The sequence below is a fragment of the Aotus nancymaae genome, unplaced genomic scaffold (assembly GCF_030222135.1).
Source record: "Aotus nancymaae isolate 86718 unplaced genomic scaffold, 86718_ANA_hifiasm-v0.15.2.pri h1tg000002l, whole genome shotgun sequence".
Taxonomy (NCBI): domain Eukaryota; kingdom Metazoa; phylum Chordata; class Mammalia; order Primates; family Aotidae; genus Aotus; species Aotus nancymaae.
In genome coordinates this window covers 7,244,141-7,269,239 of record NW_026988413.1, presented here as the reverse complement: position 1 = coordinate 7,269,239, position 25,099 = coordinate 7,244,141, and the positions used below count along the sequence as shown (strand labels likewise).

Below are 25,099 nucleotides of genomic sequence, written 5' to 3'. Positions count from 1 at the left end.
CCCCAGGACACACCCTCTCTGAGCACTGTAGCAAGTCTGGAAGGACCTACACTTGTCGGCCTTGACCCAGGGCTGCCTGGTTGTGTGGAGTATAAACAGCTGGGTTGTAAAGAGTTAAGAACATCACTTTCCTGCTATACTCGTGGGGAAGAAGCTGACGGCGAACCCAGAGCTCTCCCTGGATCCTTTTATTTAAGCCAGGAAGGCTCGGGGCTTGTCCCCAGAACAAAGCTGCTGCATGAAACATCAGGGACTCATGGAAGAACCTGCGTCTGCATCTGCCACCATCACGTCAAACGATCTAAAACAAATCGGGGTTTTCTCGTCAAACCACTGTCTCTTCTTAAATGGGGTTATTCGAATCAATGATCACTAGTCAAGCCTAATTTTCTTTTCCAGAATGTTCTTCCTCCCCTCTCCCCTAATGTAAACACTGACAGTACTCCAGGCTCAGCTCAGCGGGTGACGCACTTTGAAGCCATCATCGCCCTTATCCGACCAGTAGCAGTTTTCCCGTTTCTCCCTCCTGCAGGGCGGACTGTGCCACTCATCATCCCAGCCAAAGCACTTTCCCCGTTTACTGAGCTGTTTCGCCCCAGTACCGTGCAGTTCCCGATCAGATTGTAAGCTCTAGAAGGCAGGAACAATACCTTGCAGTTCAGCCTTTGGCACCTAAGACAATACTTTGCTACACCCACGTTTAATAAAATAATTGAATGAACAAGAAGAATAGGAATGGCATGTTCTGAGCATGGCAACACGTCTCCTAAAGGACAGCAACTGCTACAGATTGAACTGTGTCCCCTAAAGAGAGAGGTTGAAGTTCCAAGCCCCAGTACCTGTGAATGTGACCTCTGGAAATAGGGTCTTTGCAGATATAATCAGGTTAAGATGATAGGGGTGGGCCCTCATCCAATACAGTTTGGGTTTTTTTTTTTTTTTTTGAGACAATGTCTTGCTCTGTCACCCAGGCTGGAGTACAGTGGTGCAATCTCGGCCCACTGCAACCTCCACCTCCTGGGTTCCAGTCAGCCTCCTGAGTAGCTGGGACTACAGGCACAAGCCACCATGGCTGGCTAATTTTTTGTAGTTTTAGTAGAGACAGAGTTTCACCACATTGGCCAGGCTGGCTGGTCCACCCACCTTGGCCTTCCAAAGTGCTGGGGCTACAGGCGTGAGCCACCACACCCAGCCATTTTTCGCTTATTTCCACTTGCTATTGTGCCCTCACATTTCTCCCTCAGCCTGTGATTTGTGATACAATATCCTGAAGACGCTGGGCACACACAGCCTCGGCGTCGGCTGTGGACAGACTGCGAGGCTTGGGGCAACAGCCGCTCTGCCCTCCCTCGGCCACCCGGCAGCCCCCCAACAGAGGGGCCCAGACTTACGGCTTTGGAGGGAGCATAGTGTGTCGGTGATGCCAGTGGAGGCCTGGTCGGGCTCTGGAAGGAAGACGGGCAGAACCTCTGCCCTGTGTCCGGAGGGGAAGAGGAGGCATAGATGCGATTCTCTAACCGTTCGGGCTCATGCTTATAGGACTCGAGGGGAAATGTATGCTGCTTGGTCACTTGCGTGGGTGTTGATGGAGACGAGGAGAGGCCGGAGGCTGCAGAAGAAACAGCAAGGGGTGGTTAGAAGTCTGGCCTCCAGGAGAGGACACCAGGAGTGGTCAGAGGTCTGGCCTCCAGAAGGAGACATCGGGGGCGGTTAGAGGTCTGGCCTCCAGGAAGGGACATCGGGGCGGTTAGAGGTCTGGCCTCCAGGAAGGGACATCGGGGGCGGTTAGAGGTCCGGCCTCCAGGAAGGGACATCCGGCAGTTAGAGGTCCGGCCATGGCAGAGGGAGATACTCACCATTCCCAGTGCCCAAAACCTCAAATGGCAAGAAGCTCAATTATTCTGGATATTGAGGAAAAGCTTTAAAAACCAACTTCTAGTCTCTTAGAATCAGCTGTGTCCAGAAATGCCTCACTATCCACCCTCAGTTGTGGGCAGTGTCCCCTCATAGAGAAGTGAGTGCTTACACAGTCCCGAGTTATCTGGTGAATTTTACACGCGCTCCAGATGCTATTTCCCTCCATTCAGCAAAATATCGTTTGATCACCTCTCCTTCCTTCCCCAGCATGGTGCCAAGAGCAAACGCAGTGGTGCCATATTTTTTGAGGTAAGACATGGGGAAGTTCACAAAGTGTGCAGTGGAGACACAGACCAATGTTGCAAAAGCCACAGGACCATGTACCTGAAGAGTGGGATGGATGGGATGGGATGGGATGGATGGGAGGGGAGGGGAGGGGATGGGATGGGATGGATGGGATGGGATGGGATGGATGGGATGGGATGGGATGGGATGGATGGGATGGATGGGATGGGATGGGATGGATGGGATGGGATGGGATGGGATGGATGGGATGGGATGGATGGGAGGGGATGGATGGGATGGGATGGGATGGGATGGATGGGATGGGATGGATGGGATGGATGGGATGGATGGGAGGGGAGGTGATGGGATGGGAGGGGAAGGGAGGGGATGGGATGGGATGGGATGGGATGGGATGGATGGGATGGATGGGATGGGAAGGGATGGATGGGATGGATGGGATGGGATGGGATGGATGGGATGGGATGGATGTGCTATTTCTACCATAACACGCAACATGAACATCACTACTATAAATTCCCAGTAGCAAGACTTCACCACGAAGATAAATACCCAAGAAGACTTCAGGGCAAGGGAGGGACTGGAAAGGGGGCTAAGAAGTGAAACAGATTTAAATGGTTAGGAAAAGGGAGGGGCAAATACTGGGAGGGACAATGGTGTCAGTTGAGGATTGCAGGAAGACTGGAGACATACATTTTCCGCAAGTGAAAGGTTGCCCACTTTGACTGATTTCTAACTAATAGCAGTTAGTCTATTTCTTCCACAGTCTTATCTATGTAATCACTAAGTGGCGAGTGTACACCTTATCCATTACCATGGTGCATTTAAAAGCAGAGCCTGGAGATGCAGAGGCTCGTCAAGAAGAGGTTAAATAAATCATGGCACATCGCACAGGCAGAATGTGACCTGTGAATGTGACCTTATTTGGAAACAAGGTCTTTAAGATCAATCAAGTCTAGATGAAGATTTGCTGGACTAGGGCGGGCCCGAATGCAGTATGACTAGTGTCCTTATAAGAAAAGGAGAACAGACACAGAAACTGACACACAGAGGGGAGGCCACGTGCCGGCAGAGGCTCAGATTGGAGCAATGCAGCTGCAGCCAAGGGCGCTAGGGATAGCTGGCAACCCCAGAAGCCAGGACGAGGCAAAGAGGAATCCTCCCCTACAGGTTTCAGAGGGAGCGTGGTGCTGCCGACACTTCGACTTTGAACTTCTGCCTCCAGGACTGGGCTAGAGTACATTTTAGTTGTCTTAAGTCACTCGGTAGTTGGCAGCTTGTTAGAACAGCCTGAGGACACTGACACAATGCATGAATTGCGTTCTAAGAGAAGCAGAATCTGGCTTTTGGTTTGATATCTCACATCTTTTCTTTTTAGACAGAGTTTTCACTCTTGTCACCCAGGCTGGAGTGCATGGTGTGATCCTGGTTCACCGCAACCTCCACCTCCCAGGTTCAAGCGATTCTCCTGCCTCAGCCTCCTGAGTAGCTGGGATTACAGGAACCCACCACCACGCCCAGCTAATTTTTAAATATTTTTTGTAAAGACAGGGTTTCACCATGTTGGGCAGGCTGGTCTCGAACTCCTGACCTCAGGTGATCCACCCACCTGAGCCTCCCAAAGCGCTGGGATTGCAGGTGTGAGCCACCACACCCAGCCTCTGATATCTCACATCTTACAGGTAGAAAAATCAAATTTTAAAATCGATTTTGAATTACGCAAGTCAAACCAAAGACGTCCGTAGACATGGCCTGTTAAATCCAATGTAGCCTAGAGCTGCCTCCTCAAATATTTTAAGTTTGGACTAGAGGGTTTTCTGTACGTTGTGAACTACAGCAGGTGGAGGTGTAAACAGACAGTAGCCTGCACTTGTCCCAGTCACTGAGTTTTGGCCAATTCCATGTAGCCAAGTGTTCGAACCGTGTGCAAATAAGACAAACGCTGAGCTGTAACCGACCCGACTGTTTCTGTGCCTCACTTCCATTTTCTGTCCATAAATCTTCTTCCACCACATGGCTGTGCTGGGGTCTCTGAGTCTACTCTGCCTCGGAAGGCTGCTCGATTTGCAAATCGTTCATTGCTCACTTAAACTCCTTTAAATGTAATTCGTCTGAAGTTTTCCTTTTATCAGGCTCAAGAGTGACCAGTCACTGCTTTGGTCTGGATGAGCCTGGGTCACCTACAGAGCCTCATGCCTGGTCGCCCTCACCAGGCACCTCTGCTGAGCTCCTCCTCCCTACAGCCCCGGACACATGATGCCCCTCCTGCTCCGTCCTCTCCGGGAAGGACCTGTCCTACTGCCCCTCCTGTCACTGAACTAGCAAAGCCCTTTCACTGCCCTGTATGTTACCACTTAATGACAAACTGTTTAACCCTCAAACCAAACATAAAAGTATGTAAGTCCCCTGTCCCCACCAAGATCCGTCATCTGTCTTGGGACTGGGGGTCCTGCTGTGCCCTCTGAATCCCATGGCACTCAGTGCTGTCCTGAGCCAAGGGGTCTGGCAAATGCCTGCTGCCACCAGGCAAGGAACAGAAAGAGCAGCAATGGGGCGGCTCCAGGTCAGGGTGGATCTGTTCTCTCTCTCTGTGCTGGAGAGTGGGGCACACATTTTGTGTGTTGGGGAAGGTTTAGGAAGTCACCTATTAGAGAAGGAGCACCCTCTTCCAGGGAGTCCTTCAGGAGACTGAGCGGAGTGAGCGGAGAGCCGCGCTGGAGGCCCTGGGCTGGACTCGGGAGGCAGCTCTGGGTAGAAGCAGGAAGTGATGGTTAGGACCCGAAAATTCAAATAGAAAAGGCCCTCACAACAAAGCCCCAAACTCTTTTGAAAAATAGAGGCCAAGTGCAGTGGTTTATGCCTATAATCCCAGCACTTTGGGAGGCTGAGGTGGTGGATTATCTGAGGTCAGGAGTTCAAGACCAGCCTGGCCAACATGGCAAAACCCCATCTCTACTAAAAATACAAAAATTAGCTGGGTGTGGTGGCATGTGCCTGTAGTCACTGCCACTTGGGAGGCTGAGGCAGGAAAATCACTTGAACCCAGGAGGTGGAGGTTGCAGTGAGCTGAGATTGCACCGCTGCACTCCAGCCTGGGTGAGAGAGTGAAACTGTCTCAAAAAAGAAGAAAAATAAATCTTTTCCCCCAAAGTTCTTGAGAACAAAGCCCTGCTTTGGGGTGGGGCGGGGAGGAAGGAGAAGGAGGAGGAAGAGTGGGAAGGTCCTGATGGGGTTTAGAAGCTCTTCAGAGATGGGGGTACCTCAGTAGGCAGGACCACGAAGGGGCTGCCCGGACATCCGGACCCTTCTCAGGGCCAGGCGGCAGCTGCTTGGCACCGAGAAATGGAGACAGCAGCCAGGGCTGGGGGAGGCCTGCCTGGGGCTTCTCACAGGATCTGCAGGGCACAGAGCAAGGACCCATGTGCTGTTCCATTTGTAGGGTGGGGCGCTGCCTGGGGCCTTAGACCCCAGGGTCACATCCTTCAGTGGTTCAGTCCCCAGCAGGGGCCCGTCCTGGTCCCTACAGTGCACCTAGAACAGGCTAGTTCCTCTCCTGAGAGTCAAGAGGGAACGTTCTCCTCCGCCTCTCCCAGCTCCCTCCCCTACTGAACACAGAGCCTCTTCAGTGGCGCTTCCTGGGAGCTCTGCCCCTGCTTCTTGTAGGCATGTGTGTGCGGGGACCTGACGGGGCACAGCTGAATAGGATGTGGAAGGGGGCATTTTAGGTTCGAAACATCCTCATGACGGTTCCATAGTGTAATGGTTAGCACTCTGGACTCTGAAACATCCTCATGACCTGTGACAGCCCTGCGGGCGAACCCCTCTGGGGGGCGGGGGTCTTCGTGTGTAAAGGAAGGGGCCGGCTGCAGTGAGCTCTACCTCCTCCTCCAAAAATAATGGTGAAAAGTGCCCTTGTCCATTTCCAAGCAGGACATGATCAAAACTAGCCCTGGCCAGGTGCGGTGGCTCATGCCTGTAACCCCAGCACCTTGGGAGGCTGAGGGAGGAGGATCACTTGAGACCAGGAGTTTGAGACCATCTAGGGCAACACAGCAAGACCCCGTCTGTACAAAAAAAAAAAATGGCCAGATGTGGTGACATGTGCCTGTAGTCTCAGCTACATGGCGGGATCACTTGAGCCCAGGAGTTCAAGGCTGCAGTGAGCTAGGATCGCACCACTGTGCTCCAGCCTGGGTGACAGGGCAAGACCCAGTCTCACAAAACGCAACATACCAAAACAAAATAAGCCCAAACACCACCCGTGCAGACACTGGGCAAAGGCCAGAGGAAACAGGTACTCTGCGGTGCCTATCTTGGCAACGCCCATCAAGACTACAAACAGGCATGCTCCTGGACCCAGTAACTCCATTTCCGGGGCTTTCTTCCATAGACTTGTGTAATTGCTAAGTGTCGAGTGTACAGCTTATTCATGATGGTGGTGCTCTGAAAAGCAGAGCCTGGTGACGCAGAGGCTCGTCAAGAAGAGGTTAAATAAATCATGGCCCATCCGCCCACACAGGCAGCCACCATCCCTGTCGGAACATGACAGGGACCCTCGTTCCTTTCATCTCCAAGATGGAGCGGTAAGTGGAGAGGGCCAACTGCAGAGCCATCTGGATCGAATGATACCATTTGTAGTTTCAAAAAAAGGAAAGAGAGTATCTATATTCTGCCTGTCTGATGTTGCCGAGACTGTCGCTGGCAGGCTCTGGGAACACGGGCTGCCTCCGGGGAAGGAAACACCTGGCGGGAAAACATTCATCAGATCCCCGTTTTGATTTTTCAAACTTTCTATCATGGGAATGGATTATCCACTCAGAAAGTTACTTTTCAGCTACTGTTTTGCTTTTGAGCCGAGAGGCTGGCAAAGGCCGTATTTAAGCACTGACCTGCCTCTCCTCCCGACTGCCCAGTGCCCCCAGCTCTCCCACGATGACCAGGACCAGAACTGGGACCTCTGTCCTGTCTCCACTAGAGCCAGGGCCAGGCTGTGTCTTCCTGAGCTCCCCTCTCCCTCTCTCTTCGAGAAGCCTTTCCACTTTCAACATTCTTCAGAGATGAAGCTTAGTCACTGTTGTGCACGGGATGTTCATGGCCTGTGAAAACTCCCTGCTAGTTCTGTGCGTACAGAATGTTCGTATTTCAAGTGCACATAGTTAAAAGAGAATTCAACTGTTACCAAGCCCCTCAGCGGGCTCTTAAGAGCACAGACCACAGCGTCTGCTCCTCCGGTGGCCCTGTCCCCTTGCAGGCTGCCCCTGTGTGAGTGCCAGAATGACCCTAACCCATTCCCAGTGGAAGCGAGAGAGGTGAACTGCTGGGGGCAAGGGGATGAGAGCATGGAGCGTTCATCTGCTGGTGGGAACCTCATTTCTGGTGGGCTGAATGATTCTCTATCACTGCAATCTTTCCAAGTTCAGAAGCTGCTCCCTTCTTTCCACCTGGCCTTCCTGCTTCCTTCCTGCTCCTTCCAGAGCTGGGGACTCCTGTGGGGAAACAGGTGACACTCTGGACCACAGAGGGGGAAGGGAAACTTTTGGTGGGAGGGACAGGTGAAATGCTAAGCCTCACAGTGTGTGCACTGGGGATACGTGTGTAGTTTAGGGGCACAGGGGGTGAACCTTCCTGGAACCAATCATAAACTCCTCTACCTGCTGACTGATACCTGAAATGCTTGTAAGAAGGGGTCAAGTCTTGCAGCATCAACACTTTCTCTGCACAATGCCACCCTGTTTACAGACGGCGTACACAGTCGGGCTCCATCTGCCCCTCACAGATGAAGAAACTGGAGAAAGTTCAGTCACGTGTCCAGAGTCCTTTAGCAAATACACGGCAGGGGCCCACCTCGGCTCCACTGTCCTGACTGACCCAGACGCTTTCCGCCACGATTAAACTGGGGTATCACCGAGAGAAAGAACACGAAGACTTAAAATCACATTTCAGCTGTATGAGTTACTCTCCCAGAAGTGGGGCTTGACTGGCCGACAGGAAGGAGAGCTTGGATGACCATGGGTGACTGAGAAGAGGTGTCGCGGAGGAGAGGGGGCAGAGACGGAGTGAGCTTGGGACCCCACGTGCTTCCTAAGCAGGCTTCCACTCGCGTTCATGCTATTCAGTCAGCAGAGAAGCAGCTGTCTCAGGCAAGTCAGGTGAGGCGGGTAGTGAGATTCTTACACTTCCTTTTTCCGTGTTGGTATCAGCATTCAAACATAAAAGGGAAAATGCCATGCTGACACAATCCTCATTACTGTTTTTGAGATAAGGTCTGTGGCCCAGGCTGAGGTGCCATGGGACAATCACGGCTCACTACAGCCTCGAACTCCTGGGCTCAAGCAACCCTCCCACTTCAGCCTCCTGAGTAGCTGGAACCCCAGGCAAATACCATTACACCAGCTAATTTTTTTACTTTTTATTTTTGTAGAGATGGGGTTTCACTATGTTGCCCAGGCTGGTCTTGAACTCCTGGTATCAAGTCACCTCTGGCCTCACCCTCCTAAAATGCTGGGAACAGAGGTGTGAACCACCATGCCTGGCCTCCCATCACTTTTAAATAGACCAATTTATTTCTCAACCATAGGGTCAACTGCTGAAGTCGAATCTTTCAGAAAACCTTGCGTCTGCTCAGGAACTGAATAGCTCCCGGGTGGCTGACGTGGGCCAGGCACGCTGTGGGTGCTGCGGAAGGGGTGCTAAGATGGACTGGAGCAAGTCCCTGTGGTCTGGGGGAAAATGGGATGAATACAAAAAAGCAACCCCAACACCACCACACGATAAAGTCGAGAACCAGGAAAGCAGGGGGAGCTCAGGGGAGAGGGCAGAGCCTGAGGGCGGGCGGGGGGAAGGTGGCTCGGAAGCCCCAGGAAACAGCTGGCCCCGATCCTGGAGAAGGACACGGATCTGCCCCAGCTCAGGGGCCTCTCCTAAAGGCCCAGGCAGGACTGGGCTGTGGCAGCAGTCACCCGAGAACACTCTGGCCAAAAGACAAAGCGGTGCCCCCTTTCAGTTTCTTCTGAGAACGCCTCGCCTCTCTTCTCCTGCCCCTCCAGGACTCTGTTCGGGATGCCGCCAGCCTCTGCAGGGAACAACGCCTTTGATTCTCTCAGGCGGCAGCCAGGCCCAGTGAGGGAACAGAAACTGCTCCTGGCAGCCACACAGAACACCATGAAAGGGGCTCCAGACACCGGGGAGCCACGGGCTGGTGACTTCACAGGGCTTGGCCCTGCTGGCAGGCGCCGCAGAGGAGGAGGAGAGCAGAGGTGCCGCCGAAGGGAAGCGAGCCCCGCTGGCAGCGGGACAGCAGCGCGGGCTGGAAACGGAGGCCTGGCCTTCAGAAGCCACGAGGTCTAGGCCTGGTTTCACCACTAAGTGGCCGTGGCTCTGGGACAAATCCACCCCTTGCTTTGGTAAAAATCAACCAGGTAGACCAGATGGCTATCAGGTACAATCCAGCCCCTCTACTGCAGGCATGGAATGAGCTGGAACCTCCTTCCTGCCTTTTACATGCATAAGGTCTGGAATGACAGGAAAGAAGGAAATCACGCATTCTGCTGACTGTTGTTTCAAGAGGCGTCAAGTGAGAAGAGCGACCTTTGCATTTACACTGGAGTGAGGTTTTGCTTACACACGGTTTTAAAACCTCCCACCCTCCCTCATAAGAGAGGGAGGGCCCGGGTGTTGTTCCCTACTTTGGAGGGAGGATGGCAAACGTCACAAGGGGGAACGGTGGCCCAGGGAGGTGCCAGATGAAAGTGCCACAGCCAGAGAGGGATGGGAGCGCCTGTGCTGATGAGCTGTAACACACAGAGGGATGCGATCAGCAGGCAGGCGCTGCACCGCGTTCAGGCCAGGCGGGTGGGCTGCAGCCCGGAACCCAGGCTCTGATGTTTGCTTAGGACGTCTTTTCTCAAGGAGCAAATTCACTGCTGTAATGTTCTGGCCTTTGTTTCTCAGGTGGCTCCTGCACCCTCTCCCCGGGTGGCCCCCATCCCCCACAGGTTTTATCTTCTCCGGCCACTCAGTCCTGGAGAGCCCTGCCCTCCAGAGCCTCCGCACTGAGTGCCTGGCCCTCTGGCTCCAGAAGGGCTCTGGGCAGCTTCAGGAACCTGGGGGACTGGGGAACGGGGATGTCCTTAGGGTCCCAGGCACCCCCTCCTTCCTGCCTTGCCTCCAACGACTCCTCTGACCCATCCCTGGGAAAAGCCCCGTGGGAACCCCAGCTGAATGTGCCGGTGTCTCCTATCCCGAATCATCCAGTTTTCAGCCTCCACTCCCAAACCAGAATAAGGACTGGCCGGCGCCGTGGAAGGAGCTGAGCTCTGGGCCAGAAACCTGGGCTGGACCCTAAGCCACCACCTGCAAGCTCTGTGGCCTCAGGGGGGTCGGCTCGGAGGCTTGGTTCAGTCTTTGAACAGCTGAGCTGCCTGTGGGCTCCATGTGCTGAGTAGGAAGTAAGAAACTGACAGGGCCCGTATCAGTACGGGCAGCTGCCATCCATAGCAGGTGATGTCTCCGGGAGAAGACCCTGCTGGTTGGAAGCCTGGAGCCAGCTCTGGCTTCTGCCTTGCCTGGGGGACAGCAGTGTGACACGCCTGAAGCTGCAGCTCACCCTGGGCCAGCTCCACCCTGCGGCCCCTCCCCACAGGTGCAGTGTGGAGATGAGAAATCTCAGACGAGCCCTATCTGACAAGCTGGGGTCTCCCCCAGGCAGTCCTGGCCATAGCCATCCTAGCGCCGCCCCCCCGCCGCCACTGTCGGCCATGATGCTCTCTGGAAGCTGCTCCTGAGGGTGTGGAGCCAGTCCCTGGTTTCCCATCACCTGGAGACGAAAGAAATTGGAAAAAGCTGGACCCACCCGAGGCAAGTTCCGGAAGCCACATGCCAGTTCACTGAACAGCGCCTGCCCCAGGGTGGCATTAGGTCACATCATGGTGCCACCTAGGCCCAGCAGCCCACTGCCTCTGTGACCCACTGCAGGCTGCTGCTTGGTTTGCACAGACGCAGGAACATCCTACACAGGGCGGGCCCACCAGGGCCTTCGGCCGCTTCTTCTATTTCCTCCCAGCCCAAGGTGGGAGTGGCGGGTCACCTTTAAGACCATCCTACCATTCTGCACCCTCTGTGTTGGTGGATGCGTTCCAGAACTATCCATCCAACCTATCCCACTCTACCTCCCACAGCCTCAACCACCCATACTTCTCTGGAAGAAAGAAGCCTGTGCTCAGGGCTGCCTCACCGACACCCCATCCCATGCCCAGCTTCTCTTTGAGAACCTCTGTGGTGGACAAACATTTCAGCTTCAGCACCCCTTCACACTCTTGGAACACAGGTTGCTTAACATATAATAAGTTTATGGTTATCATTTATACATTAATTAATGTTTAACATTTTCTCAGTTTTTGTTTTTTGGGTTTTTTTTTTTTTGACACAGAGTTTTGCTCTTGTTGCCCAGGCTGGAGTGCAATGGCCCTATCTTGGCTCACCGCAACCTCCACCTCCCAGGTTCAAGTGATTCTCCTGCCTCAGCCTCCCGAGTAGCTGGGATTATAAGCATGCACCACCACGTCCAGCTAATTTTTTGTATTTTTAGTAGAGACAGGGTTTCTCCATGTTGGTCAGGCTGGTCTTGAACTCCTGACCTTAGGTGATCTGCCCGCCTCAGCCTCTCAAAGTGCTGGGATTACAGGCATGAGCCATTGTGCTCGGCTCTCAGTTTTAATTTCTAATACGGGCTGGGTTTGGTGGCTTAGGCCTGTAATCCCAGCACTTTGGGAGGCCGAGGAGGGAGAAGCATGGGAGCACAGGAGTTCCAGACCAGCCTGGGCAACATGGTGAGACCCCCATTTCTACAAAAAATAAAACATTAGCTGGGCATGGTGGCATGTGCCTGTGGCCCCAGCTACTCAGGAGGCTGAGGAGGGAGGATTGCTTAAGCCTGAGAGCTTGAGGCTGCAGTGAGCCATCGCCGTGCCACTGCACTCCAGTCTCGGTAACAGAAAGACTCCATCTCTAAAAAAAAAAAAAAAAAATTCTAATATGGTGAATATTGATTCACCATATGACCCACAGAGAAAAAGCTCTTTGGGATCTTCATTTTTAAAAAATTTCTCACCAATCTATATTTTTTAAAAACAAAACAAAAAAGGGGTGGCACTTTTACTTTTTGCAAAGGTCTTGAACGGCTGGCTTAATCGAAGATGCTAGGTTGATGTACCTGCTAGTGCCCTCATTCCCCGTGGATGGTTTTGCTCTAAATCCTCGCCTGGGCAGTCCCCAGTCCCCGTTCCCACCGAGTCTAACCTGACCTGCTGAGTAGAGTATCTGAGCCACAGGGACAGCTGGAATGCTTCTCAGGCTGCAGCTCCCAAACCTGGCTGGGCCAAAAGTCACCTGGGAGCATTGAGAACGCACGTGGGAAGGTCCTGACCGATGAGGCCCCCGGTGACTCGGGTGGTCAGGCAGGTTTTGGAACCATTCATTTAATCCAAGTCCCTATTTCACAGATAGGGCACTTCTAAAGTGAGTTTTAGTTATCATTCTTCATGGTCACACGGTCCCAGAGCCCAGTCCTCTGTCTCACGACTCCCTGCTATGGAAGAGCAAATTCCCTTCCTTGTGAGCTCCCAGCCCCCTGCTTGGTCTCTGATGGGAATTACTCTCCCCGCAGCTAAGGTCAGCCTCATGCAGAAACGGCCTGGAATCATGCCTCGTTCCCGGGTACCAGGCGTTCATGCAGCCTCTGGCCAGGCCAGCTCTCCTGAGCCCTGCTGCTCCTTTCCAGCCAGCTGCTTTGAGAACTTGCTCTGAATGTTCCTAAAAGACAAGTTTCACACCCGCCTGGTGTCCCCACAACCCCACTCCAGCCCTGCCCTGCAGGGCCTCCTCTCTGAGCGGGAGTTTCTGGACTCTCGGCGTTTTATAGCTGAATGGCTCTGGCCCCGGCCCTGGCTGAGCTCACTCTAACTCATATTTTAATCTGGAGTAAGGTTGGTGGCTGCAGATTTTGGTTATAGGCTCTAAGAATCTGTTTTGTGATCTTTTGTCATTGAAACAATTCAAAATATGTTGGAAAATACCTGAGCGATCTTGGAGTCAAAGTGTCATGGTAATATGGAAGGTAAAAAACGATTTCTATTTTAAAAAAAAAAAACTTAGGAAATTTTTCAAGGTTCTTATTCTCCTAGAAGGAATCCGGAAAATCTGCAGTTTTATAGGGCTTTGTATACCCAATAGCATTCTGCACTAGTTGTTAAATACTTGGCTCTAGCATATGGGTATTTACCCAGGAACTAACAGAACAAAACAGAAATGGTGGTGGAGGGGGAAGGAAGCGGGAATCTCGCAGGGGCTAATTTTAGATCAGTCCCAGCAATGCTGTGGGTCGCAGCTCCTGCTGTCTGCCCTGTGCCTTCTTCATGCTTGCCTGGAGGTGGGAGTTCTACACCGTGAACCCAAAATGTAACCCTAGATACTTCCCTCGAACAAAAGACAACAGCAGATGTGCGTCTTGAGGTTGCCACTGGAAAGCAGTCCTTAGTCCTGGGGAGTGAAAGGGAGGCGCCTCTGTGGCTTTGAGACAGAGAAATTCCGCAACAGAATGTTTCTCATAGACAATGGTTTCGGAAAAATCATTTGTCAAGAATCCGTCAATGAAGGGGAAATGTTAGCAGCCTCAGTTCCTCTAACGGTCAGTTTTTGTGGAATCACAACAGCGGCAGGTGTTGTTTGGTGCTATGGAGATGAACTCGGCAGAATGTGATAGAGCTGGGATGGGCCCCAGCATGGGAGAATCATAGATGGTAAGAATCAGCAGTGATCTTGGGGGACAAAGGTCTCAGAACCTCATTTTCGGTGGACAAAGTGCAGGCCCTGAGGGGTGAGGTATGATACCAAGGACCCACCCCCACCTTAGAAGCAGGTTCATGACCATGACTCGGGCCTCCGGGCCGCAGCCTACGGCTCCTGCTCTGTGCCAGGAGGTTTCTGATGGTGACTTCATCCCTGTGGAATGTTGGGGAGAAGACCGTTTGTGTGGGCGACAGGAAAGAGCACAGTCGCACCAGGAGAGGTGGGTGCCTGAGGTCAGAGGTATGTCTGCCCTGGGCTGCCTCTCCGTGTCCCCCTCCTCCCCAGTGGGGCTCCCTCAGCCAACTGCCAAGGGTGTACAGCGTGGAGGAGGTGGTGGAAGGCCAAGACTTGGCACTTTGGATTTGGGAGGGGAGGGAAGAGGAGGAGGAAATGAGGTTGTCCTGGACTTTTTGCTGAGTCAGCATGGTGACTGCCATTTCCTAGAGGAAATAAGGGAAGGATACCAATTCAGTAGGAGACTCGAGGGCCTTTTTTTTTTTTTCTGAGATGAAGTCTCACTCTTATCCCCCAGGCTGGAGTGCAGTGACTCGATCTCAGCTCACACAGCCTCTGCCTCTGGGGTTCAAGTGATTCTCCTGTCTCAGTCTCCCAAGTAGCTGGGATTACAGGTGCCTGCCATCATGCTCAGCTAATTTTTGTATTTTTAAGTAGAGACAGGGTTTCACCACGTTGGCCAGGCTGGTCTCGAACTCCTGACCTCAGGCCATCTGCCCGTCTGGGCCTCCCAAAGTGCTGGGATTACAGGCGTGAGCCACTGTGCCCGGCCAGGACTTTCATACTCTCAGCTGATGCCAAGGTGCCCAGTGAACAGGGGAAAGGCTTCCTGGCACTGGCCGCAGGATGGGGCCAGAATATTCCTGAGCAGGTGCCCTCTCAGGTGCCCCGTCCTGCCTGAGCATGCCTGGAGATGTTCTTAGATCAGAACTAGCGTTCTAGATTTCAAAAAGGTCATTCCAACCTTGATCTCTCTGAGACACTTGTTCATAACACAGCATCGTTCGTGTCAATTGTTCCGGCACAGCCGGTGCACACAGGTATCGCTATGATGTAAAACAGCAGATCTAGTGTGAGGGTAAACTCGGAACTAACCCCGATGAGATGGGGTATGGGGAGGGTCCAGTGGCTGCGAGGCCCTGGAATCATGCCTCTTCCAGGGAGGCCTCCAGCATCAGAGCTTCCACCTGCAACGTCCCCGCCCTGTGCTGGCCGGGAACTCCACAGCGGCTCCCCTACTGTGCCTGGGATTCGGACACTGCCTGCTTCTGACTGTTTCCCACCCCTCTTGAAATTCCTGGTTGTTGACAATTTATTTATTATTCTAGCTCTTGAGGAAACTTCCTAAAAACTGGGGAAGAAGTATTCTTTGACTTTCTTGAGTCCCAGGACACTCGGATAATCTGAGGAAACGGATAAATGAAGCATGGGCGCACAGATCTCTCTCTCTCGCAAACAAATTCAGGGCAGTTCTGACTCCCCAAACGTCAGGTTTTAGGAATCTGTATTCCAAGGGGTCTCAAGACGTTCTCATGGTTCCCCTCCTCCAGGGCGGCCTGCCTCCCTGCGCCAGTGTCTGAGAGGAGCTATGCCCGTTTTGCACCCTGAACCTCCAAACTCAGAAGTCTCTGAGAGGCCCTGAATAGGAGAAAATGTGGCTGAAGTTGAGGTGGAAAATCAGTGGAAAACCAAATCAAGACCACGCCTCGCTGGGCCCTGCCACACAGAAGCTTCCAGAGCATAATAGTTTTTTAAAATCTGTAATTGTACCTGGAGTTTGTTTCTGTACCTTCTACAATTCAGCTCTTTGAGTTCACTCTGAACCCTTGGTGGTGGCTCCTCCCCATCACAGACTCAGTGGCTCACTGCTCATGGGACGGATCCCCTCCTAGGGGGCTCCAGTGGCCCCCATGATGGTCCCATTCCTGGGCGGTTTAGCCTCACCCTGGAGGGTCCCTCAGATCACCCAGGCTCACTGCTCTGGATGAGGCACAAGTGAGAAGGGCCGTGGGTGACACAGGGAGGGCTTTGAGCCACCGTCCCCTCCCGAAGCGTATCCTAGGCCATTTCCAGGGCACAGCTCTCAGGGGTGACAAGAACGCACTGTTCTACCTGGCACAATGGGGTGTGGGCCACAGAAGCACGTTCCCAAACCTCCACTTTGGAGAGCCATATTCAGCAAAGCAGGAGAAGGCGGCAGATGGAGTGTGGTTCCTGCCTGGCTTTCCCCTTCCTGCAGGGTCTCCCAGGAGGCCAGGTGGCGGCTGCGGCCGGTGGCAGACACTCCCTTCCTGGGTGCTGGCTGCAGCCGGCTGCCATGGGACTCCAACCAGGGCTCTCCTGGGGCTCTGTTGACTCAAAACACCATCTGACGCCACCCGGCAGGCCCTCTGGGTGTCAGGTGCCAGTGAGACGGGCTGGGGAGGCTGGGACGGTGTCCAGACCGCCGCCTCTGCCCCGGCGCTGGTTTCCATGGTGCTGTTCCCAGCTCCGAGCTCTCCTTGTTCACATCACACCGGGAGAGGCGGGATCATGAGCTCTAGTGGTTGTCTGCCTCCAGTGATTAATCAGAACGATTCTCCATGGAGGAGGAAGAGAAGATGAAAGGGAATTAAGCATCTCGTGGTGGAAACAAATGTATTGGCTGCATCCTTTCAAAGACAATCCAGAATCTCAAACCTAGGCTTTACCTCTGCCCTCGACAGCAACGACAATTCTGGGAGTTCGGGGCCAGGATAAAAAATGACAGCATCACACCTGAATTGTTGCTTGTGTTTTTAATAGAGAGGCAACCACTCACCCCAAGGGAAGTGGGAAAGGAACCCTCCTGCCGGGGAGTTTGGAATTCCTAACGCTTCCTGCGTCTGATGCACAGTGACTACCACTGGCAGAGCTTGTTTTGTGGCAGGGAGACCTCAGCCTTCTGTTTGCGTGATTTGGGGGTCTGGAAAGCCTCCGCCCCCTTCCAGATACCTCATCTACTTGACAAACTTCCACGATGCCCCGCCTCCCCTTTCTATACATCGCTCTTCCCTGGAAGGTTCCTGCTTTGTTATTCTTGACCAGTCTGCAGAAGGCAGGCCGGATACTCCACAAAGGACCCAAGAGAGGAGCAGCCGTTAGGCAGGTGCAAGGGTGGGAGGGAGGACGGGGCCGGGGCGCCCGGATTCAACTGTGCCACATCGTACATGCTGCCTCCATGTCATTTTCTCTTTGGTGCCAGGTTTGTAGCATCAGTGCATGAAAAATGATACCCAAACATGGTGCTTAGGGAGCCGCGGTTTTTCCGCTTACCTTCTGATTCACTCCACAGCTTCAGCACCTGTTGTCAGCTAAGCCCACCTTCTGCGAAGCCCTCCCTGTTTCTAGAGCGAACCGCTCCTCCTTTTCATGCTCTTTGCACATTCCAACGTTATCAAATGATAGTGCGCTGCGGTTGTTTCTTGATGCATCTTGGTTCTTCCATGAAGCGTGAATGACTGTGGGTCCCATTTAGCGCTATCCCACGGGGCCTGGCGCACCGTCCCAGCTCCAGAAAGACTTGCGGAGCTTGCCTGGTACACAGTGCTCAACAAGTGGACAACTCTAACGTTAACGCTTGAGCTCTTTAACCTACACCGTTAAGAAAATGAAACAAGAAACACGGCGGAGAGAAACACAGCTATCCCTCCGTGTCTGCAGGGAATTGATTCCAGAACCCCTCTCAGGCACCACGGTCTAGGATACTCAAGTCCCTGATATAAAATGGTGTAATACGTGCATATGACCTAGACACACCCTCCTGTATACTTTAAATTATCTCTGGATTACTTATAATGCCTAATATAATGGAAATGCTATGCAAATAGCTATTATGCTGTGTTGGTTTTTCGTCTGTATTTTTATTGTTGTATCATTATTTTTCCCCTGAATATTTTTGATCTGCTGTTGGTTGAAGCTGAGAGGCAAAACCTGCCGATTCAAAGGGCTGACCGTATTGCAAAACACATGTATGATAAAGGCCTTGTATCAGAGTATGTAAAGAACCCTCAAAACTCAGTAACAAGAAGAAAACCCTCAGTTAAAAAAAAATGAACAGAAGATTTAAACAGATACTGCAGCAAAGATGATGTACAGATAACAAATAAGGACCAGATGTTCACCATCATTAATCGTTAGGGATATATACATTAAAACTACCATGAAACATCACGACACCTATTAGATCAGCTAACATCTGTAAAGACCTGACATTACTAAGTGCTGGCCAGGATTCGGAACAACAGAAACTCATATGTCACTGGTGGAAATAAACTAGGACAGCCATTTCGAAAATCGTTTGACAGTTTCTTAGGTAGTTAAACATATATTTACCATACAACCTAGCAAACCCCTCTTAGAATATATGGAACCTTGTTCACACAAAATCCTGAATGCAAATGTTTTCAGTGGCTGTATTCATAGTTGCCCCAAACTGGAGACAACTCAAAACATCCTTCAACTGGTCAATTAATAAACTGGTACAGCACTTTGGGAGGTTGAGGCAGGAGGATCACTTGAGGCCAGGAGGTCAAGACCAGCCTGGGCAACGTAGTGGAACACCATCTCTACAAAAAATAAAAAAGTTGGCTGGGTGCAGTGGCACACTGCTGTTGCTCCAGCTGCTCAGGAGGCCGAGGTGGAAGGATTGCTTAAGTCTGGGAGTGGAGTTCGAGGCTATAGTGAGCCATGATTGTGCCACTGTACTCCAGCCTGGGCAAGAAAGGAGATCCTGTCTCAAAAACCAAACGAAACCAAACCAGAAACAATCAAAAAAACCTGGTGTGTCCCTGCAAGAGAACACCACTCAGTAATTACAAGGAAATAACTCAATATACACAACACAATGAATTAATCTCAATGCAGTTTTCTAAGTGAAAGAAGCCAGGCCCAAATATATATATTCCATTTATATGACATTCTAGAAAAAGCAAAATTATAGGGGACAGGAAACAAAAGCCAGTGTTTGCTGAGTACGAGGGGAGAAACTGACGCTGAAAGGGCAGAGGACATTTCTCTGGGTATTGGAATTGTTCTGTCTTGACGGTGGTGCTGATTACACAACTGCAGCTGTTTCTCAAAACTCTCAGAACAGCACATTTTTGTTTTTTCACAAGGGTGGGTTTTACTCTATGTAACTTATAGCTCAATAATCCTAACTTTTAAAACAGTGCTCTAACATGCGTTTAGGGGGTCTCTGCAATGGGGGAAGCAGGTGCTTTCTGCCACCTCCCCCGCAACCGGCCTTGAAGGAGGGACCGGCAGGGCTCTGAAGGAAGCCTCACCTCTGCCCTAGGGCCCAAGACCTGCTCACATAAAAATAGCAGCTGAAGTCCCTCTCCCTCTGGCCCAAAGGTCATCTCCTGAAGGTGACAGAATGGAGCCACTACCAGGGGGCAGGGCAGGGTGAGGGGGAAGGAGTGAGGTCTCAGAGGCTCAGGGAGCCCTGGAGCTGGGCAGCGGGTCTCTGTCACTCAGACACCTCCTCCCCTCCTGCGGATAGCTGTGTGCAGACAGCCAGTGCCCCGCCTTCCCCTGCTGCTGGGAAAAAGGGAGCGGGCAGGAGAGAGCTGAAAGGTTAGGCTGGGGCAGGGAAGGAGACCCCACCCTCCTCTGTGAGGTCCTGGCTGGAGGCTCACCTGCCCTCACCTTCCACCTGGCTGTCACCCAGAGCTCCCGAGGACAGGGGCCTGTGGTACCTGCATGTCCTTGAAAGATGTGAACAGGTCAATGAGTCTTCTCTACAGGGGCTCTTGGCACAGGTCCGAGCACGCAGAAAGCCTGATGATGTCCTGCTGCCCAGGGGAGGCCTGAGACCCACAGCACAGGAGGCCCACGGCAGCCACAGGAGACCCAGGGCCCTCCGAGGGTGCACGAGGATTCCAGGGCGAGGCCTTCGCCAGGCGGCTGCTCATCAGAGAGGCGTTCACAGGCGTGAATGTGCCTCTCCCGTCCCTTCTCCAGTCCTATCACCTCCCGGGGCTGTCAGCGGCCACACCAGGCCCACGAGAAGGCTCTTTGTAATGGCCACACCTTGAGAGCTTGCTTTATTTTTAGCTTTAAAAACTGTGTTTTAAAGAAATCTATATACTGAGTATAAAAATACTTACGAATATCCAAGAAATATGTTAGTAAAACTTTCTGAAGGCTGCGGTCTGAATGTGTGGATCCCTGCCAAGTCCTGATGTTGAATTCTACCCGCAAGCTGATGGTGTTAGGAGGCAGGGCCTTGGGAGGTGATGAGAGGGAAGCCCCCACGCCCTCACAAGAGGGACCCCAGAGACCCCTGCTCCTTCCACCACGTGAGACGCAGCCAGGAGGAGCCAAAGCAAGTCCTCGGCAGACACTCAATCCACCAGCGCCTTGGTCTTGGACACCAGCCTCCAGAACTGTGAGAAAGAAATTTCTGTTCTTTTTTTTTTTTTTTGAGATGGAGTTCTGCTGTCACCCAGGCTGGAGTGCTGTGGCACCATCTCAGCTCACTGCAACTTCCGACCCCTGGGTTCAAGCAGTCCTCCTGCCTCAGCCTCCTGAGTAGCTGGGATTATAGTCACTCACCACACCTGGCTATTTTTTCTATTTTTAGTAGAGACAGGGTTTTACCATGTTGGCCAGGCTGGTCTCAAACTCCTGATCTCAAGTGATCTGCTCGGCTCAGCCACCCAAAATGTTGGGATTACAGGCGTGAGCCACCGCGCCCGGCCACAATTTCTGTTCTTTATAAGCCCCCCAGCCTGTGGTGTGGTTATGGCACCGAGTTAGCTAACTTGTTCATCCTAACAGTCCACTCTTTTTAAAAATTTATTTTTGATGTTGTTAAAATGCACACAGCCTGAAATTGACCATCCTGACCATCTTTAAGTGCACAGCTGAGTGGCACTCGTCGCTGTGCAGCCACCGCTGCCGCCTCCAGAACCTTTTCAGATTACAAAGCTGAAACTGTCCTCAAAAACCAGAACTCCTTTCTCCCCACCCCCAGCCCCCGGCAGCCATCTCCTACTCCCTGTCCTATGAATGTGGCCGCTCTAGGGACCACGTGTGAATAAAACCCTGCAGCGTCTGTCCTTTCACGACTGCATTCTTTCACTCAGCACAATGCCCTCAAGCTTCATCCATGAGGTAGCACCTGTCAGAATCGCCTTCCTTTTGAAGGCTGAATACTATTCCACCACATCTACACGCAGCATGGAGAGTGTTCTCTGACAACTCCCTCCCGGCTTTGCCATCACTTTGCTATTGCTCTGTTTTCTCCCAAGAGATCGGTGCCCTCCCAGGTCTGCAGCTTCCCTCTCCTGCAGTGACAGCAGCTGTGGTTGCTGCCAGCATAGCCTGCTGTCCCCATGTGCCCCCAATGCCAAGGGCCAGAGCAAGGAGTAAGGACATTCTATGCAGACACCGCACCCACACGTTTCCTGGGGATGCCCCAGTCCCTCTGGGTAAGAATCCGTCAGCCTGTGCCCATGCAGTCCCTTCCTTCTGGGCCACGGTCACAGGACTCGGGTCAGCAGGCCCGGGCAGGGAGGGAGCCCAGGACAATGCCAGACATTCCTGCCCTCCCACAGCCAAGTTTCCGACGCGCTGCTGGAGGAGTCCTGCCAGGGGTAATGTGACATTTACATGATGCCTGGTGGGGCTGCCCGGTGACATAACAGGGGGGTTGGGGGTGTGTCCCTGGGCATGGAGCCTGCAGCCCGGCAGAGTCCGATGACTCTGTGTTGTGTAAATTAAAGCAACAGTCACCTGTTCTAGGTCATGGCTCAAACCTGCTTCCTCTGACGTGACCACAAAATCACACTGCCTGTCATCTTGATCTTTGAGACTCTTCTGTCTTCCTTCTAAAGAAAGCTATCTGATAAACACCCATCCACTTCCTGCAGGGGGATAAGGTCAAATGCTCTCATGTGCATTCTTTTGAGAGAGTCCAGAGAGGATAAGCCCAGCTGGAAGCAGGCATTCGTGATGGCCTTGTGCACGCAAACATCCTCGCGTGGGGCCCTGAGTGCCAGCATTGTGCAGGATGCCGTGCCGGGGGCTGGGAGAACACTGGTAGCAGACACCACCGCTCAGCTGGCCTCTCAGCTGATTTTGCAAGGACTTCAGGAACACACTCTAGCACTAACTAGAGCTGCTTGCTTATGAGCAGAGCCTCAGTTCAACCATCAGTGAAATGGACAAATCAAACATGAACTCTGGAATGGGCCACGTCCCCTGGGCAGCAGGGTGGCATTGCTTCTGAGGTGTGCTTAAAGCTGGCTCTTGTCTTTGTGGTCTGAGCAGAAGCTGTAAGGAACTAATCCCACGTGGTGGTCTGAATTCTCCGTAGACAGGCGGAAACCGCAGGCATTGCATCCTACAGACCTTAGCACAGCAAGAATGGGCTGGTGTTCATCCGGCGGGAGGAAGCAGACCCCGCCCCGAGGAAGCAGACCTCACCCCGTGTTTATACCACACCAGCTCTTCAGGGGTCCGAGGGGGCGGGCCTGATGCCGGCATAAGTTTTGCTGTTGCCAGCTAGAATCGCCAGCACATCCCCGAAAGCCCAGTGGTTTAGCCTCCGATTGGTGTTTTTTCCCCAGCCCCTGCCAGGGCTGCCAGGAGCTCAGCCAAATACCTCCTCCTCCTCCTTTCTTCTCCTTATTCTTTAAAATTCAGAGCATGATGCTGGCAAGCTTCAGCTGCAGTTCACAGCACTTTCTGAGGAAAGCGTGGCATGCCCGGGGCCTTCTCACGGCCATTGCACAGCCGCCTGGGCAGCTCCGGGCTCCAACCGCACCTGGTAGCATCGGGAGAATATGGGGTTCCTCGGCGGGCTCCGGGGCAGCGCGACACCCAGGATCTTGCTGTGGATGTGATGAAGCGTCCGCGCTGGTGGCCTGGGGCAGGTGAGGGAGTGAGGGCTTCTCAGGAGCAGAGCCAGGCCATCTCTGCAGGCCCAGGCCTGCCGGCGCCTCAGCCCTGACGCCTTCATCTCTCCTTTGACTCAGAACAAGGACCTCTTTCCTTGCCTAAATATTCTATGTCTAAGAGGAAATCACCCCAGTTACAGGAGGTTTCAGGAAGCTCCCCTCAATCTTCTACCCACCATCATCAAAACTTAAAAAGCATAGTCTTGGATTTTAAACCCGTCTGAAAAGTAGGTTTCACATCCACGGGAAGGCAGGGTCAGGGCAAACCTCTCACTCCTTTCAAGTCAGATAGGAGAGGCCTGAAAAGGAGCAGCTGAAGGGAAACAGAAGGGGGAGCAGCCTGGAGTGTCTCCTCCAGCTGGGAGGGGCCCTGTGAGCTGGGAGCAGTGCCCTTGCGAGCAGAGCAGCTGGAAGGCCACTCCCTAGGATGGGGCGCTGCCACCTGCAGGCTCAGGCCCTGTTCACCTGCTGCAGATTCCCTGAGAGTCAGGCAGAAAAAGTGGACCCTGTCCCTGGGGAGCACACAGGCCCAGGGAGAGGCAGGCGGGTGGTCAGTCTGGGTCCGTGGGATGGAGGCGCCTGGGATGGGGACAGGGTGTGTGGCCTGGGAGGGGCCCTGGTGGGAGCGTCCCTGGGGAGAGAACACGGAGCTGGTTCCCTAAGGACACGTGAGAACTGCTGGAGGAAGAGCAGCAGCCTGGGAGACAAGGGTGGCACGCAGGGAGCTGCACACCCTGGGGAGGTCAGAGCAGAACGACCACCAGCTTGGCCCACCAGGCCCGCTCTCGGGGTCCCGACAGGCAGGGAGCCATGGTGGACCTTTGTCCGAGCACCACGGAGTGCTGCAGGTGGGTACGCTGGGTGCCCGGCAGGGGGTGGGCTGGGCCCAGGAGGCCTCCAAGGGCGCTCTGCCGTCACCTGGGGACAGCAGGAGGAACCTGGACTCTGCGGGGCCTTGGAGCGGAAAGGACCTGCTGGACACGAGAGTCACAGGAGAGGGGAAGCCCAGGAGCCCCTGGTTTCTGGCTTGGAGAGCTGGGTATGCAATGATGCCCAACCCTCATGGAGTCTGCACATGCCAGGGTGCCTCCAACTCCACTGTGTGTGGGGACAGGTGGGCAAGGGTCTGACACAATCCCTTGGCTGTGGGGGGCACAGAGGGTGGGCATGGCCAGGACACAAGAGGGGCCCCGCTGGGTTCAGCGAGGGGGCATGGACACAGGAAGGAGACAGGTGCCAAGAGTAGGCATCAGAGCCCAGAAGATGCCACAAAAATCAAGCCTCTCTCCATCTTGCCTTTCAACCTCACGCACCCAATGGTTCAAGGTTGCCAGGACAGAGAAGAACGGGTGTAACGGGTCAAGGTGAATCCAAGCTCGGAGGCGTGCAGGAACAGAGGCCTCTTGTGTGCTCGCCACAGCCACGGGCACGCAGGCGAGTGGGTGCATTCAGGAGACACGGCAGAGGGAGGCGCGTTTTTGTGCTGTTTCCCTCTGCTAACCCCTGGGAAGCAGGCACTGTTGACGCCCTGTTTCTGGTCTCACTTCTGAGTTCGCCTGCAGCTGGGGGCAGTTCCCGTGGGCACCGAGGCTTCCCACCCACCTCAACCCTGCCCGAGAGTTTCCTCTGGTGGCCAGAGGCTCCCTCATGAAGAGTGCCGCCAGCTTGGGGAACTAGGGGTTTGGTGCCCACAGGGCGACCTGCGCAGACAAATGCCCCTGGGGCACATTTAGCCAGAGTGTCACCAGGTCCTTGTGAGGCTCCAGCTGTCCCTGCTGGTCCCTCTGAGCCTCCCTCGGCTTTTCCCCTTCACTGTCCCATTCCCCACTCCTCGCTTTCGCTTCCTGGGATCATCGCTGGTATGGCTTGGGTGTTCTGTCCCCTCCGAATCTCATGTTGAAATGTGACCCCCGATGCTGAAGGTGGGCCTGGCAGGAGATGTCTGGGTCCTGGGGGACCCAGGAACGTTGTGGCAGTGAGTGAGTGCTCACTCTATGACTTCACATGAGCTCTGGCTGTTTGAAGGCCTAGCACTTCCTCCCCGTCTCTTGTCCTCTCACCATGTGACACTCTAGCAACCCCTCTGCCTTCTGCCATGATTGGAAGCTTCCTGAGGCCTCGCCAGGAGCAGACATTAGCACCATGCTTCTCCAGCC

At 53.4% G+C, this 25,099-nt stretch overlaps 1 protein-coding gene across 10 annotated transcripts in view; it reads right to left on the bottom strand.

Annotated features, from left to right (window-relative positions):
* The window catches only part of PRKAG2 (protein kinase AMP-activated non-catalytic subunit gamma 2), a 334,310-nt gene that overhangs the window by 124,669 nt on the left and 184,542 nt on the right, over nucleotides 1–25,099 (bottom strand). For all 10 annotated transcript variants that reach the window (XM_064369721.1, XM_064369743.1, XM_064369769.1 and 7 more), the window contains one exon: nucleotides 1,392–1,609. In XM_064369721.1, coding sequence (XP_064225791.1) covers nucleotides 1,392–1,609 — 218 coding nt within the window. The remainder of the gene's footprint in view (nucleotides 1–1,391; nucleotides 1,610–25,099) is intronic.